This window comes from Bathycoccus prasinos (assembly GCF_002220235.1).
Source record: "Bathycoccus prasinos genomic : Chromosome_15".
Classification (NCBI taxonomy): Eukaryota; Viridiplantae; Chlorophyta; class Mamiellophyceae; order Mamiellales; family Bathycoccaceae; genus Bathycoccus; species Bathycoccus prasinos.
The window spans coordinates 462,160-479,524 of NC_023994.1; the positions used below are offsets into that span (position 1 = coordinate 462,160).

Sequence of the window (17,365 nt, forward strand, 5' to 3'; positions counted from 1 at the left end):
ATTTTAGTACAGCACATTACAAAAAATAGCATTTACTTAAACGATACCGTCTTCTCGTTCTTTGCAGAAGACTCTTTCTTGCGTCGAAAACTCCCGAGGAATGATGGTGATGAAGAGTAACGCAGACCATCTTTCTTTACAAAAGACGACGACATGGCAGAAAACATCGGTGCTTTCAGCGTGGTTTTAGAGTTATTCTTTCGTCCAGTTCTATTACGAAGAGAAGACTCACGAGCAAGTACGGCTACTTGCGCGAAACGTTTCGGTGCTCCCAAGACAGGTTTCATAATATCACCCATCACAAACTTATCTTTTTGTCCGCTTTCAAACTTCGCGTCCTCGACCGCTCGAGACATGCCAGGAACCGGCATTGTCGACGATCTGGTCTGATTCGCCGTGATGTTGAGAGACGCGTTGAGTTTTGATAAGTCTTCGCTCAATTTCATAATATTTTCTTCGTCACTCGCGACGGCTACTTCTTCGCTCGTCAAATCGTCTCGAGAGAGCGCTTGCATGAGCGCTTGCGTGGTTTTGCGAGCAGACTGTTCAATAGTAGCAATGTCTTCAATCTCGTCGTTGTCGTTCCTTCTCGTTACGCCGTGATTCTTCTCGCCTTTCATGCCCCATCTCCCGTTGAGGAAGCACTCTTTCTTGGCGTCTGCAATGATTGCGTCCATGCTCTTTTTGGCAAGTGCGTTTGATTTAGTGAAAACACTTCTCACCGTTGATGCCTCGCCTAACAAACGTCCGAGTTCAATGCGCGAAGCCTCCGCTTCACGGCGTTGTTTCGGCGGCATGTTTTCTAAGAATTTCTTATCATCCCATAAATTGAGCAATTTCGATGGATTATTTGAAATAGTCATTCCTCGACCTTCTGGATATCGCGTCGTTTCCAATTCGCACAGTAAGGGATTGGCACCTTTCGCTAAGCAGTCCTTGACGAGCTTTAAGCCTCCAAATTCTGGTTTGGGGCATCTCGCAGAGGCCGTCACCGCCCATACAAAGGGGGCAGTCCGAGCTTCGATAGACTTGGCGTAATCTGCCACTTTTGCTTCGGATGGTTTATCTTTCGCGTGCCTACCTACAACAGTACAGTCTGCACCTTTCGCGAGAATATCCCGAGCAAGTTCTATGCCTAACTTAACTTGTTCGTCGCTCTCTGCGGTAGCCGCGCCAAAACAGGCTGCGAAAAAAGGCGTAAACTCGAACGGGACCAAATCAGTACCGTATTCCTCTAGAAGTGGATTGCGACAGAGCCTATTCAAAACTCTCGCAGATGAACGCGCGATGAGAGCCTTCGCAACCTTTGTTGCCGATTCGAACCGAGCTTTTCGAAACTGTTCCATCTTTATTCTGGAAGATTTTAATGAACCGCGATCGTCAATTCCATAGTGTATTCTCGCGAGTGACGCTCGCGCGTGATCCTCTTCAAATGTGTTCAATTTGTATTGTTTTTCGAAACCATCGTCGAATCCGAAGACGGTATCGAAGAACATGCCAACCATAAGCGTATCTTCACCGTCATCACCTTCATCATCCGAATCTTCGAAACCTATCGCCTTGGCTACTGTTTTCCAAAACGACTTTTTTTCCTCCGGCACTTGGTTTTCTTCATCCTGAGGGTATCTCAAACGCAGGCGTTCACGTGCGATTTCGGCTTGCACCAAGTGCAGATCTGCCGCATCATAACGAAACTTCGAAGATTCGTATACTGTTTGAGCTACTACCGTCGTTCTTGCCTCTTTTGTGTCAGGTATAGTTTCAGCGTCACCTCTGAGGGACTTCAATCTGTCGTACGAGTCGTGTCTGGGCGTATCTTCCGTCATCCCCAGTTGCTTGCGCCTCAGCTTACCCACTCTGGCGATATCCATAGCGACTTTAACACCATCGTTCTGTTGCACGGAATCAGACGTTATCTCTCGACTATCGAAATCGGAATCATTATTATTACCATACCCGTCACTTACACCACCGTGACCCTGGGCCGAGGCTTCAGTAGCAGATATCGTTTCCAAAGTAGGAATATGTTGTTCGAGTTGAATGATACCGCGCGTGAATTCTTTGTTACCATCGAAAGAGTCATTGTCGGGTTCTTGTTGTCTTTCTTTGACGCGATGTCCGCGGAAATTCTCCTTATTACTGTTTCCATCGTTTTTACCGTCACCGTCACCGTCACCGTCACCGTCACCAACAGACGGATGCGTCAATTCGATTGGACTGCCGCATGAAATAGCGATCTGAATCGCGATGGCGATTATCGACCCCTCGTACCAGCTTCTTAAGTTTCTCTCCTGTTCGTATTCGATATCGGCGCCAAAATCGAGGAGGAGAAGTATGATTCTTGCCGCAACTTGATGACCGTCACCTTCTAAACAGTCCATTGCAACGAATAACGGAGAAAACGTGCACTCGCCTGTCCGATCGATCGTTTTCGGAAGAACATCTGCAGTATCGCTCACTAAAGGCTCTGAAGCTTTCGTATCAAACGAAATTTCATCCCTTTGTTGCTTATTAAATGCCGATTTGAACTTGTTCGAGGAGACGGATGTTCGCACAGCCCCTTTCTTGCCGTCACTTTCCTCTGTTGAGACGTTTTCACTGTTTCTCGTGTCCGCTAATTTACCCGCATCAACTCGCAACGAATGCAATGAAACTCGCTTCGTTTCCATCGATGCGTCAGAGTCAGCGGACTTTTTCTTTTCCTTTGCCTCGGCCGCTTTGTGATCTATTTTTGTCGCGTTTTCCTTCCCTTTTACTTCCAGATCCATCTTTTCCCGTAAACTTCTGGCGACGTCCGCATCGGATACAGCACGTGCTGCGAGCGGAGACTTCGTTACTTTGGCTACATCCAACTCATTAAAATCCTCAGGTTTTGCCCATTGAACTTCGTATGTCTTTTCGTTGAAGTAGTAGTACCTTGCATATGTAGCATCGTACCAGCGGACCCAATCGTTCGATTTATAGCCTTGATCGTACGAATCTTCATCGTAATCTTCGGACAATTCATCCATATACGGCACCCCGTGCCGTTCGGGATCGTTATCATCAGAATCGTGTGGAGGTTGCAGAGGGGGACGGATTTTTCGTTCTTTCGGATCGACGAAAACATCCGGCTTCATCCAATCAGACGCGCCTGTCGCTTCATCCACGTAATAGTACATTTCATGGTAAGGATCGTAAAATCGAGTGTAACCATTTGAACTGTATCCTTCGTCGTCGTCGTCGTCGTCACCGTCGTCGTCATCTTCGACACAAGTTTTGCTAACCGCGCTATTATCTATTATATTAATGGAATTGGGAGTATCAAGAGGAGTGTCAAGAGGAGTGACGTCCGGAGTCAACCCAGCTCGATACTGTATGATATCGGTGTATGCTGTTGGTGTCGTGTTCAGAAAACAATCTAAACATGACTGATTCGCGTCAGCACCCATTTTCAGGAGACTTTCAATCTTTGAAAAAACGTTTTCTCTGCGCACTTTAGATTTTGACTCGCCAACGCAGCGAATTAATTCTATCATTGCAGTTGATTGTGATCCACCGGGAAAATAGCCCAGGGCGTTCGCGCTTGCACTGCTTTTTATGATAGTTTCAAACAACCAATCCGCATCGGGGTGGCCATATCGTAATGCCGCTGATGCAGCAAAAAACGGTGAGCAAAAAACAGGAAAGGGACCGAGACCACACTTATTTATATCCGCGCCCTTCTTTATGAGCAACTCTACGGTACCCTTGCCGTGCTCGACAAAGTTTAACATATCTTCGATAGCAATTGAGAGAAGAGTAGACACCCGGTGTTCGCGTTTCTCGATATCGTCGATATGTAAACGCGGCACTCGCTGCCACTCCGTCGATGGACTCGCGCCGTAATCAAGCAAAAGTTTGAAAAGTTCACTGGAGTGTTTCAATGCGCGCTCACCGCGCTTTGGTTCTCTAAAAAAGTCGTGCATTCGATCAACGAATGCGCTCGCCGCGTAATCAAACGTGCTTATCGCGTCGATCCCGTATCTATCGTTTGTACCGTTGAGTGAGGACGTCGGGGAAGAATTTTGTTGTTGATGGTGCATTACGTTTCCTTCTTCTTGGTCGTTGCGCTCTCTTTGCCTGGTATCCTTGTATGAGGTACGCTGATCACGAAGGTCCGAGATCATCACTTGCGCATCGCCATCATAGTCTTGTGAGTCATTTTTACGAATATGTCCTCTCGTATCATCCGCCGAGTTGTTTGCATTGTAGCTATTGTTCGGAATAGCCGAGGATCTTCTCGATTCATGATGCGTCGGCTTTGGCGCCTCGTAATAGAGAGTCCACCATGGTTTCTCTACGTAGTGTATGCAGTGCTGTTCGTCCCAACCACTTGGATTTAACGAACAATACAGCGCCAACGCGACGAGAGGCGTGTTTGAACCAATCATGGGATAATCACCGAAACAATTCGGGTTCGCTCCTTTCTCTAAAAGTTTTTTTGCTAGTCGCAAAGCCGGGGTACCGCAGCCTTCTAAAAGTGCAATTCCAGTGAAAAACAGAGGCGAGCCTTTCGGCTGCAACGCATTGCACGCGTTTCCTGCCGAACCTCTCGCAAGTTCTTCTTTAGACTCGATGAAATCAAACGCCAAACGCTTATTGTTAATCTCGAATCTGCTCAAATCATTTTGTGCGTAAAAGGAGCACTCGTTGTTGACGTCTATACCAAGCACGCTACCGAGGTCAATCAGACGCACGCAAAACAACGCAATTCCATCGCGAATTTCCACGGAAAATGCAGCGTTTTCAACCAGGGACATGACGAGGAACTGTAAACTGGAAATGTAATCTCCAGCAGGAGTCCGAGGGCAAACTCTGCGTTCGAGGTCTAGGAACGATTTCGTTTCGTCGTATTCAAAATCAAACGGCCGATCTGGCACATAGCACTTTACGTTGAGATCGCACTGCTTATTCGAGCCTCGTTGAGTGATGATGTGTAAAGCTTCTATCGTTTCTTGAATATCAGAACCGAAAGAAATAGCTATCGATAGAAAGAAGAGACAGTTTCCAATAGTTCCTGAGTGCATCGCGCATGACGGAAACTTGTACGACGCGTACTGCTGGTATTGATGGTTGGATGACGACAACGATTCCGTCGAGTCTTCCGTATCTTTCTTTGGAGATGCCGACGCCGAAGACGTTGGCGATCCGCCATCTCTGGATGAAAGCGAAGGCGTGTATATACTACTTACGCTCGGATCAATTTGATACGTTTCGTCCACATTTGCGCCCGCGTCGACAAACATCTCCAACACTTTATTTAGATTTTGGAGAGTATGTTTGTGCACTTTAGCTTCCTCGTGGTTCTCCTCCTTTACCGTGCTCACAGCGACGACGGTTTTCCCGTCCAAACTGTCGTATTTCTTATCGTGATCGACGTTATCAACGACCGCTTGCTTTAAAACGTGCGGCGCGTACACCGAGCACAGAAGTGCGACGGGCGATATCGTTTTCGCCACTCTCGGGTACGTCCCGTGTTCGTCCAACGCGACGCGCCACGCGCCGTACCGTATCAATCGTTCAAACACATCTCTCACGGTATGACTGTCCAATCCCTCCGCAGCACACGTGGCTAAAACGAAAATTGGCGCGCCTATCGTCCCGTCTTTCATTTTCATCGGCTGCGAAAGGAGTTTGGTGAGACTCGCGTTACTCGAATCGGCACCATTGCCAACAGTACCACGATTGTTGAAGTTGTTGTTGTTATCCTCGTCGTCGTGGATGCTAACATCCCGCCCGCTCGCCGCTTTCTGGTGATACAATCCATCAGCGCGGTCGATGACTTGGTTAATCTTTTTCAGTTTCTCTCGGACGTTCTTTTCGGCGGTTAAAAAAGGAGGCGACATCTCTTCCAAAGACACGCGGTCCCTCTAATCCACTTTTTCCCGGCTGCAAAGAAGAAGAAGAAGAAGAAGAAGAAGAAGACGAAGAGCTCTCTTTGTGCTCTCAGAGACACACTCTTCTGTCGTTTAGAACGAGAGAATGAATAATTTGCTCTTAAATATCATCGTCGTCATCTTTAATAAAAGATTGTGCGCGTCTGTGTTGTTCCGAAATGTGTTGGTCCGAAGTGTTTCTGTGATGACAGATGACAAAAATTATGGTTGATGAGAAAAAGGGCAGCTTTGGGAATTTTTTTTCAGTCGAGATTCAAATTTTTAAAAAAGCCAAAATCTTCATCACACCGACGACGATGAATCCAATCCAAGATTCGGAAAACATGGACCCGACGAGGACGAAGAAACGAAACGCTTCCGCGCAGTCCCTCGCAACGACGACGCAGAAGAAACACCAACGGCAAGGCGAGAAGCACCCGTTGTCCGATTATGCCGCCGGATCAATCACTAAAATCGTTTTATCAAACTTCATGACGTATTCCTCCGTCTCGTTGACGCCTGGTCCAGATTTGAACGTGTTGATTGGCGCGAACGGGACCGGGAAGTCCAGTTTCGTTTGCGCGATTGCGTTAGGCTTGAACGGTAAAACGGATTTGTTAGGACGAGCGAAAGAGCTGTCGGAATTCGTGAAAAGAGGCGAGACGAAAGCGACGATTGAGATTACCTTGAAAAGAACCTCCGGCGGAGGCGACGAGGTGGACGTGGTGAAAAGAACGCTGACGAAAGCAAAAGGCGGGACGAAAGCAAACACGGGTTCCGCGTGGCACATCAACGGGCAACCGTCGAATTCGGCCGAAGTCGACTTGTTGGTAAAGGGAAAGCATCACGTCGAATTGGGGAACTTGACGAACTTTTTACCGCAAGATAAAGTGGCGAGTTTCGCCGGATTATCGGAAACGGACAAGTTGTCGACGACGGAAACGACGGTAAATAACGGAGAGTTGTGGAAGTTGCACGAAGAGTTGATCGCGAAGAAAGAAAACATTCGCAACGATGAGCGGAGATTGTCGATGTTGCAGCACAGTTTAGATCAAAACACGCGAAGTTTGCAGACGTTGTCCGCGGACAAGGAAAAAGTGGAGAAACAGCAGGAGTTTCAAACGAAAGCGGAAGAATACAAGATGAAGATTCCGTGGATCAGATTTGAAAAGAAGAAAGTGGAGTTTAGCAAAATCAAAGAAAAGTACGCCGAATCGAAAGAAAAGTTGAGAGGTTGCCTTAAAGAGAAAGAAATCGCGGCCAAGCCGGTAAAGGAACTGGAAGTTTTAGAACACAAGATGGGCAAGGAATACAGCGTGAAAAAGAAAGCGACGATGGACGCTCAGGTTAAAGAGCGCACCGCACTCACGAAATTGAGAGGTTTGGGAACGACATACGACGATAAAGCCGGGCTGCTCTCTTCGGCAAACAGAAAAGAGAAGGATGCGGAAAAAACCGTGAACAGAATTAAGGCCGATATTAAGAATATTACGCAAGCGATGAGCGAAATCCCTGAGGTTGCCGATACAAACTTGGATTTGTTGAAAACCTTGAAGGCGAAATACGAAAGCGTACGAAAAGATCGGATACCGCTTGATACTCGTATTGACCAGGCGTCCATGAGATTGCGGCCCGCGGAACAGAGGGTGAGAAACTTAGAAATCCGCCAATCGGATTTGGACAGCGTTCGCGGAAAGAAATTGAAAGCTTTGACGCATGCGCACAGAAACGCAATCAATATGACGGAGGTCGATAAGGAAGTTCGCGATTTGGCGAAAAGATTGAACAAAGAGAAGAAGCTCAAAGGACCAGTTTTGTGCGAAATTGAGTGCAACAATCAAAACAACCAGACGTTCTTACAAAAACATCTCGGGCTTTCGATGTTGTCGAGCTACGTCATCGATGACGACCAAGAGTTGCTGGGCGCGATTAATAACCTCTTCAAAACGAAAAGATGGCATTTGATGTGCAACAACCAAACGGACACGAATGAGCACGTGAGAGGCGCGAACTTTAAGAACGAGTACAAAGCCTATGGCGTTTCGGAAACGTTAGATTTGACGTTTACGGCGCCAAACTGCGTCATGAAGACCTTGGTCGCTTTGAATCGCGTAGATAAAGCCGCCATCGCCGACGTGAAAGTCATGGACGCTGCGAAGTACCAAGAAATGGTCAACTCGAAGCTCGGGAAGATTGGCCAAGTGTATACGACTAAAAACGTCTTTATTGAACTCAGATCGAGGTACAATTCGAAAGTTACGTTTGAAACGGAAGAAATGAGACCGCTAAATTTCAGACTGTTTGGCGCACAAGTGGACAGAGAGGACATGGAAAAGGTGAAGAGAGATTTGGCGGAGGCCAGGTCGCAAGTCCAAGAACTTCAAAAAGACCAGAATGATATCGTTGAACAGTCAAACGCGCTCAAAAGGCGAGAGATGGAAGCCGAAAGAGCGTGGCGAGAGGAAAAAGCGCGATTGAACAAACCGAAGTCAGATAAACAAAGATTAGAGGCAAAGCTAAGAAGTTTGCAAGAATCGTACAAACTGGCAAAAGCGAACACGAACCTCTCGGCGACTCGCGAACAATTAAAAAAGTCTCTCGCGACTCTCGCGACGCAACGCGCGCAACAAGTGCAGACATACGTCGCCGTTTTAGATGCACTCTTTGCGGCGAGAAAGGAACAGGACTTGGCCGAGTTGAAGTATACTGATACAAAGATACGCTTGATGCACTACAAGAACATTGAAGCCCAAGTCAGGGACGACTGTGATAAGGTAGCCGATGCGCACGACGAAATTACTGAAAAGAAGCAACGAAGTGCTCGACAATGCAAAGAAGCGAAGGAAGAAGCCGATGCCGAAGCACCGCTCACGGAAGAGTTGAAAAAGAAGATGGAAAGTATGCCGGACGATGAAGACGAGCTGTTGAAGGAGGTTGAACTTTGGGAAGAAAAAGCGAGCGCTGTTGTGTGCAACAATCCAACCGCCATGCAGCAATATAAGAAGTACGAAGCCGAAAAGAAAGACCTGAAAGAGAAAATCGCAGCACTCGCACCGACCGTGAATGGCGGACAAGAGGTCATCAAAGGACTCAAGGAGCAATGGTTACCGCAGCTCCAGAAGGTTCTGGGGGAAATTTCGGTAGCGTTTCACACAAACTGCCGACAAGTTGGTATCCACGGAGAAGTCAGACTTCGCGAACCCGACGATCCAGATGAGTTCTCACAGTACGCGTTGGATATTCACGTCAAGTTCCGAGAAGGTGAACCATTACACGCGCTCGATAAGAATAGACAATCTGGTGGCGAACGCGCCGTTGCGACGATGTTGTACCTCATATCGCTCCAAAATCTGACAAAATGTCCATTCCGCGTCGTTGACGAAATTAACCAAGGTATGGATCCGAAGAATGAACGAAAAGTGTTCAAACAAATGGTGGACTCGGCGTCGGAACCGTCGACCCCGCAGTGCTTTCTCCTCACGCCAAAGCTGTTGAATGGGTTAGAATATAACGACAACGTCACAGTTTTGTGCATCTTCAACGGGTACCGACCTGGAGCTGGTCTCCATCTCCAAAGCGAATTGCAACCGTGCACTCCGTAGGAGAACTACAGCCATTTTGAGGGATTTACGTGAAGAACGTGTAAGAATATATAAAGAAGGAATATACAAGAAATACTCTACTGAACCAATTTTATCATCGACGCTACATTCATTACTTCCCAATGTACTTTAACTCTATCTCCGTGACGCGGTCGTTCAAGTTTTGCGCCACACGCACTAACTCATTGATACGATCCGCCATTTTCCCGATGTCACCAAACGTGCCCTTGGATAACTTAAAATTATCCGCGTATACCGTGCCGCCGAAAACGGCGTTATTCTCACCTCTTGAAACGACATTTTTGCCAAAGACGAAACTATTTGCGTCATAGGCGATCGAATTTTCACCACCCACGAAAGAATTCGAGGCGTTGACTTCAATCGCGTTGTTTCGACCGATGACAAAGCTCGTTTCTGCTTTCGTTAAAGTGCCGTTGCCGAAAGACGCACTCGCACTTCCACCGGCGGTAGTGTTTAGATTGAACGCCGCAGACGCCAAACGACCAGACGCTTGCGAATTTGCCCCGGATGCGAAATTGGCAATACCAAGATTAGCGCGAACGTTCAAACCGTTTGCAAAACTGGACAAACCTGCCGCGAATGAAGATATACCCAACGCGCCGCTTCCTTCACCAAAGCTACGGGCCATAATACCGCTCGCGAATCCTCCAGATCCATAGGATTGCGCGAGAAGGCCTTGTGCGAAACTTCCAGCTCCTTGCGCTAAGCTCAACAAACCTGATGCCACAGAAGCTCTCCCGTTTGCTCGGTTGCGCTCTCCGGATACCATGCTCGATCTTCCCCTTGCTTCTGATCTCTCACCAAATGCGTTTGCGTAGTCACCGCTCGCGATAGTTTGTTTGCCGAAGCTTGAAGAAGCAATTCCTGGTATATAGAGAGAATTAATAATAATGGAGAGAGGAAGAGAATTCACAGAGTCACAGTACCTGTCGCTTTCGTTAATAAATTTGCAGCAAAGGAGGCATCGCTCGTCGCCTCCGACCCAACATTCGTAGCCATGCTCGAAACGCCCGACGCTCTTGTATACGTTCCGAGAGCAGCAGATAAAACGCCAGTCGCATCCGTGCCCCCTCCGAAAGAACTCGCACCTTCTGCCGCAGCGTTTGCAAACACTCCAGACGCGAAGCTACCTCTCGCTGAAGACGAGGATCCGATACCTAAACTCGTGCTCCCTTCCGACGTGGCTCGATTGTTGACCCCAGCAGACAACGCATATTGAACGGCGTTTGAGAACAAGGAAGACGAAACTGATGAAGTGCGACCGTTTTGCGCGGAAACTTTGCCGCTTTCTTCCAACAAGTCGTTGAGAACTTGAAAACACGGCGAAGCTGGCGTGTTTGTCGATATCGATGATGCGATGCACAGCGGAAGCGCTAACCCCGAAAGCAGCAGCGCGCGAACAACAACAACTTTAGGTGAGAGGGGGTTTTTCATTTTAATTTAACGGCTTTTTTGTGCGTTTTTTTTGGGATAAAAAATACGACTGCTCTGTCCGTTATTATTATTATTATTATTATTAGGGGTTTCGATAAACAACAACAACAACAACAAGACATTCATGGTTGCAATCGCGCAGACAGACGCGTACGACGGGATACTTGCCGATGATGACACGGATCATCTGCAATTTTCTTCATCCGCTCCCGAAATGCGTTCAGTGCGAAACTGCATTCATTCGCTCTTTGTTGGCACAGATGAAGGAGCAGGGGAAGAACGGGACTTCCTCAAGGCGTATCTGGAAAACCCAGAAAACGTTGACTCGCCCGAATGGCACGAGTTTGTGTTAAACGCAGACCGGGCGAGGAAAGCAGCGCTGCGACTGGTATTGAAAAATGCGAACAAAGGAGGAGAAGAAATTTTGGAAAACAGTTGTAGCGACTGTGCGAGCGTTGCAGAAGATGCGCAGTCAACGGGGGAGATTTTGGACGACGTGGTCCGGTGCTTGTTTGCGCTGGAAGCGTGGAAGGATGACGTTTTACCAGTATTGTCGGCTCGCATAGAGCGAGAAAGGAAAGAAATGATGACGCAATATCTAGCGAAATCAAAGCTGTTGTTGCACGTCGGGCAGCTCCAAAGCTCTATTCTTGGCGTGTTAGAGATAGCCCTGTTCGATAATGCGTGTTCGGTAGGTAAAAGTCTCAACGAATCCAACCTGCTCGATTTGGTGGATTATTGCGTGGAACGATTAGAGGCTTTGAATAATGTGAGTGATCCAACAGAGAAAAGCACTCTATCGGAGAATTCAGACGAAAACGATGAATACTTGTGTCGAACAATGTCGTGCTTATCGATTTTGCGGAGCATATGCGACAGCGTCTCGGAATTGCCGCTCTCGGTCGTCGCGCGATTAATATCGAAGCATAAAATACACTCACATTTGCTTCCTGCGCTTTTGTCGAAAGTACCGTGGTTTCGAAAAGAAGAACAAAAAGTACTCAACGACGGTCGATGGATCAGTGCAAAATCTCTAGTGAAGATGCCGAAACCAGAAGCGCAAGTTTGGTTGTGTCTGCGAGCACTTTTAGCCGAGCCGGTGTGTTCCGGAAGACACGACTATCACGATTCAACGTTTGAACGTAGCTTAATTGACTTGAAATCGAAGTTACTGGGATCGAACGGGAATAGTCGATTAATCGATCAAATTCCTCAATTAGGTGGCGATGGACTCCAGCGCGCCATCTTATATCATTTGCACGAGATTCAAAGAAACAAGCGCGCGGACGTAGAAACAACTTTGTTTGATGCGCACGTTTTGACCAGAAATATGAACGCGATGAAAAAAGGCGAGGAGACGTGCGCATCAGAAAATTCAAAGCACGGAAAAGAAACACAGAAAAGAAGCGCATTCACTTTGATTCAACCTATTCAGTCGACAAGTTTTCGACAAACCGTTCATGAGAAAGCTAAAGAGGACGCAACGCGTTGGGTGGATGCTTTTGTCTCGAGGCATTCAGAAAATTTCGACGTCTACTCCGCCCGAGTGCGCCAGGAGGTTCTGAATATGTTCGATGAAGAGTACGATGTTCTCGACAATATCAAAAGCATTGCGACAAATACCAACGATAATCTTTCAGAACCGCAGACATCGTCTGCACACACCGTTCGCGTCCAATTTCTGCACAACGATAACGAAGAAGAACGTATGGTACAACAAGAGTTACTGTACGCGTTTGATGCCCGGGACGCAGATTGCCTTCTTCCAGATGCAGACGTTGTGCTCTCGCAGAAGAAAGATGCGGGTAAAAGTATCGACGGCACAACGGGATACGTTCGAGGCGAACGATTTAAGTGCGCATATGTTGGTGAAGAAGACCGAGGAAAAGAAACTCTCCCCGACGACGACGCGCAATCGAAACAACGTCGTCTGTGCTCGCGCTCCTCTTCTCGATGGTTCTCAAACCCTCGCTACGTTCGCGTCTCTGTGGAAAGGAACGACGACGGCAACGATGCTGTTACCACTTCAACCACTACATTGAAAACAGTTCTTCCACTTAAAGTAACCGACCTTTCCCGAGCGCTCGACGAGAGCGATAGAAATGATACGAAAGGAGGAGGCTCCTTGTGGATCGCTTGCGGCTCGCTGCGCGCGGATACGTTCTGCGTGCAGATGCGTTTAAAATGTAGAAGACCGGGTGCTCGACGCGTTTTGTGTGGTGGTGACTCTCACCCACAGTCTTTCTCGTACGATGATGACAACTGCGACGACGGAGAAAGGAATGCGTTCTTCTCGTACGACATAAGCGTCGCTCGAGTCGTGTGTTGTTTGATGAAAAAGTAAATACAAAGAAGTTTGATAAAAAACCTTCTCCAGTGTATTCTCTTCTTCTGTCTTCTTCTTCTTTTTTTTTTTTGGCGGCGGGCAAAGGAAAAGTCGTCATTCAAGTTACTACTAAACAACAAAAAATGTTTACATCATCATCATCATCATCATCTGCTTCCTCCTCCTCTTCTCTTCTTCTCTCTTCGTTCTTTGTCTTCTTCCTCTTAAGTGTTGCTGTCGTTCGAGCGCAGTTTGGAATGCCCGGAATGGGAGGAGGGAAGAACAAAGAGACGTTTCGAGCGGTCAAATCGGATTCGAAACTCATCCATTGCGAAGTCTGTCAAAAAGTCTCGAAAATAGCCTTTGAAACCGGCGTGCGCTTGAGAGAAGAGAAAGGAGAGAAGTTGACCGAGGTTGACGTGATCGAAGAGATGGAATTAATGTGCGACGAATCGGACGATAAGACCATGTGGGCGGTCCAAAACGATTTGAAAGTGAATTTCAGAAACAAATTGGTTTTGAAGTTTATGGGTGAAGACGCGTATTCGTCGTGCGAAACGACGTGTAAGACGATGTTGAAAGCGTGCGAAGATGTGATGGAAGGGAGAGATACGGATTTAGCGGAGATTTTGTTTAAGAATCGAATTAAAACGGCGAAAGGGATCGAGGAGTGGTTGTGCACGGAGGAGACGGAGAGTTGCTCCAAGAAGGCCAAGAGCGTTTCCAAGACGCGAAAGCCGTTGCCGGAGTTTAAGAAAAAAGAGAAGAAAGACATCGATACGGAGAGGATGATGGGAAAGTTGAAGAATATGCCGGGAATGCCGGGAATGCAGATGTATAATCGAGACGACATGATGGGAATGGGCGGCATGGGAGGTGGAGATGACGATTACGACGACGACGACGATGAAGGAGGAATGGGCGGCATGGGCGGCATGGGCGGCATGGGCGGCATGGGCGACTACGGTGACTACGGCGATTATGGCGACGATATGCCTTCCGGAGAAGAAGAAGAAGAAAAAGAAGGCGATGACGTCGGAGCGTTTAATAGCGCTGTTGACAACGACGATGAGGACGACGGCGACGAAGAAGACGTGTCCGGTCAAGAAGTTCCGGTCACTAAAAGTGACAAAAAAGAACAAGGTGGCGGCTTGTTCTCTAAAGTCTCGGGCGCGTTCAACCGATTCCGAGGAGGCGACAAGAAAGAGCTCTGATCTTACGTGATATAAAAATCTGTTTACTTGTTAATATATACGTGTATGTATTTGCAAAAAAACATTTATCTATTATTCAACGTCATCATTATTGACGCCGTTTTCAAAGTTTCTAATTTCCGTTTCTTTTGCTATCCTCTGTAACTCCGCTTCGCTCTCATAGTATCGTTCGTACCCCAAAAAATCAGCTCTTCTCGACGGTCTCGCCAATGGATCGTTCGACTTTGTCAACGTCGGCAACCATTTACCACGGTTCTCACCGTTACCCAACTGACCCCAGTCGCCTCTGCCCCACTGATAAAGTTTGTACCCATATTTTGTATGCAACTTGTCGTATTCCCCTTTGCCTCCGGCGGCGTACGAGCAAGCTTTCGCTTCCAACCACTCGTCGTTCGATATGCGTTCTTCGCAATCCGTCTCTTTCAAAACAGTTTGATTGGAAACAATTGCCGCGGAGTGGTGTGCTCCAGTTGTGATACTGACGACGTTTAGTTTCTTGTCGTGAAATCTCCACACGCGACTAAAAACGTCCCTAGACTCCACGTCGCCCAACCCGAGTTGACCGTACGAGTTCGTACCGGTGGCAAAAACGGCACCACAGCCAGTGAGTACTAACGAATGATTCCCTCCGCACGTTACTTGAGCAACTCTACAAATTACGTTACCATTCGATGGTTGATTCGCGTTCACGCACGGGCACGCTCGAACTCTGTGCATTAACGTTGTGCCATCCTGTTTGCGCACGTGGTGCTTAATCTGGATTTGCTTTGGCGTGTATTGGTTGTAACCTCCCACTGTGCCGTTTCTACTTTTTTGTTCTTTCAGCGTGGGTGCAAGGCCGGCGATCTGGCCGTAGGAGCCATTACCACACGCAAACAGTTTGCCAGATTGCGTCACAAACATCGTGTGCATTTTACCACAACTCACTTGCACGACTGAATCTTTACCGTCTAGTAAATCGAAGGAAGATAAATTTTCTTCGCAGAGCGATTCGACCAGGCACGGCCACGGCACGCCGGTGTGCCATCCGGCACTAGTCGCGAATCGCAAATCCCCTAAACCGAGCTGACCTTTTGTACAATCTCCCCACGACCACACTCTACCATCATCGGTTATGCAAACCGAGTGCTGTCCACCAGCAGCAACTTTAGTGACGTGCATACCACGTAACGCGTCGCAACGCGTCAACGGACCGCCGTCGTGGAAGTAACCCAATCCTAACTGACCGTGTCGTCCACGACCGCAGGAAAACAACTGACCGTCGACCGTGACGGCTAAAGTGTGATTAGAACCACACGCAACTTTTGTGACTCGATGCAAATTCTCCGCCATCGAAAATACTTTCCTCGGAATCGCAACTTCAATAGGTGTATGGTGATGTCCCGTCTCTCCCGAGGAGGCGAGGCCCCACGTGTACAGCGTCCCATTTTTGGTCAGTCCCGCACAGTGCGAACCTCCTGCGGAGACTTGAACGAAAGTCGTAGGTTCAAGTGTCCTATACCATGAAGTATTGTTATCGTCGGACTGGACAAACTCTTCATCATTGTCATTAAACGAGTTAAAACAATCCTCGTAGTCGTAATCATCGAAGCTGAGCGGCCCCATGGCGACTTTGCCGAACGAGGCTTCCGCGTTGTACATATCCTGCCCTCTTCCGAGCTGGCCGTGGAACCCTCTTCCAGACGTTTCTACGTCGCTCACGCGGAACACTTGGCAATGATTAGTGTTGCACTGATGACGACGACAAAAAACACGTTTATCAAGACACTTGCAAGGCACAAACCTGTCCGCGATTCGAACCGTGTGAAACGATCCCAACGAAACGAGACTGGATGCCCGTTCCGCTCTCTCCATGACGTCTTTAAAGCGTAACACGGCAATCGCCGAGTCTTGAGGTCTCACGCGACAGCTTCCAACCGTCGGTGGCACGATGCTTTTACTCCTAACGTTATTCCTCGTTCTCAGCTTCCTTTTCCTGCTTCTTCTATTCTCCTCCTCGGAATCGTCGTCCAATATCCTCTGCAGCGGGTCTAAAATCTCTTCCTCCTCCTCCTCCTCCTCTTCTTCGTCGTTCACTTCGCCTCTATGATTCTCATCAAACCCAGGCTCGCCATCTCTAGTCGCTAATATAAACCTCGCCACTCTATCGCACACCCCAGAGTGCCTAAAATACTTCGACGTCGCTTGCAAACTCGCCAAAGCCGGGGCGTCGACTTTCAACAAAATAGCCTCGACTAACTCGTTCGGCAACGCGTCAAACGCGCCTCGCGAGTCTGATTCATTAATCGATTTGCGTCTGCGCTTGACTTGAGATCCGATCGTTCGCGGTGGCTTACGTGGTGGAAGTTGTTGTTGTTGTTGTTGATTCGTGGCTACGAACAAAGTCGACGCCGTGGACGTTCGCCTTCCCTTTACCGCTTCTCCTCCTCCTCCTCCTCCTCGTCCGTTCCCACTTTCTAACTCGGCTGAGTTGCACAAGGAATCTCTCCTTTGCAACGCGGCAAATCGGCTGCTCGTCGTCGTTGGTGGTGGTGGAGATAACGGTGAATTCGTTATTAATTGCGGTGCCCCCGCATGCGTCGCGCTATTCGGAGCGGCCTCTTTCGTTGTCGTCGTCGAAGGAGACATTTTTGAATTCTTTTTTCTTTTCTTTTCGTTGTTGTTGTTGTTCCCGTTTTGTTCGTTCGTACCCGTTTTTTTTTTAACGATGATGAGTTTATAATAATAATAATACTAAACACTGCTCTGCCTAAACGCTCCTCTCTCTGCTGATCTACTTGTGTGGTCTACTTTTATTCAACGACGACTTCTCACAAAAACGAATTAATAACGTATGACTTAAGAGGACTAAAAGTAAGTACTCAAAGTAAG

The 17,365-nt window shown here is 47.8% G+C and overlaps 6 protein-coding genes across 6 annotated transcripts; 3 read left to right on the forward strand and 3 right to left on the reverse strand.

Annotated features, from left to right (window-relative positions):
* Positions 1-32: 32 nt before the first annotated feature.
* Bathy15g02430 (predicted protein) lies at positions 33-5,867 on the reverse strand (the record flags this gene model as incomplete). Its single annotated transcript, XM_007508861.1, has 1 exon — positions 33-5,867. One exon carries the CDS (start codon positions 5,865-5,867, stop codon positions 33-35), a length of 5,835 nt encoding a protein of 1,944 aa, XP_007508923.1.
* A 347-nt stretch (positions 5,868-6,214) lies between these two features.
* Bathy15g02440 (structural maintenance of chromosomes protein 5) lies at positions 6,215-9,499 on the forward strand (the record flags this gene model as incomplete). The annotated part of the gene is made up of 1 exon (XM_007508729.1): positions 6,215-9,499. One exon carries the CDS (start codon positions 6,215-6,217, stop codon positions 9,497-9,499), a length of 3,285 nt encoding a protein of 1,094 aa, XP_007508791.1.
* A 112-nt stretch (positions 9,500-9,611) lies between these two features.
* Positions 9,612-10,954, reverse strand: Bathy15g02450 (putative outer membrane protein; the record flags this gene model as incomplete). The annotated part of the gene is made up of 2 exons (XM_007508842.1): positions 9,612-10,384; positions 10,447-10,954. 2 exons carry the CDS (start codon positions 10,952-10,954, stop codon positions 9,612-9,614), a joined length of 1,281 nt encoding a protein of 426 aa, XP_007508904.1.
* A 124-nt stretch (positions 10,955-11,078) lies between these two features.
* Positions 11,079-13,298, forward strand: Bathy15g02460 (hypothetical protein; the record flags this gene model as incomplete). The annotated part of the gene is made up of 1 exon (XM_007508828.1): positions 11,079-13,298. One exon carries the CDS (start codon positions 11,079-11,081, stop codon positions 13,296-13,298), a length of 2,220 nt encoding a protein of 739 aa, XP_007508890.1.
* Positions 13,299-13,423: 125 nt separating this feature from the next.
* Positions 13,424-14,494, forward strand: Bathy15g02470 (predicted protein; the record flags this gene model as incomplete). The annotated part of the gene is made up of 1 exon (XM_007508925.1): positions 13,424-14,494. The coding sequence occupies one exon, from the start codon at positions 13,424-13,426 to the stop codon at positions 14,492-14,494; it is 1,071 nt and encodes a 356-aa protein (XP_007508987.1).
* A 72-nt stretch (positions 14,495-14,566) lies between these two features.
* Positions 14,567-17,122, reverse strand: Bathy15g02480 (predicted protein; the record flags this gene model as incomplete). Its single annotated transcript, XM_007508936.1, has 1 exon — positions 14,567-17,122. The coding sequence occupies one exon, from the start codon at positions 17,120-17,122 to the stop codon at positions 14,567-14,569; it is 2,556 nt and encodes an 851-aa protein (XP_007508998.1).
* Between the last annotated feature and the right edge of the window lie 243 nt (positions 17,123-17,365).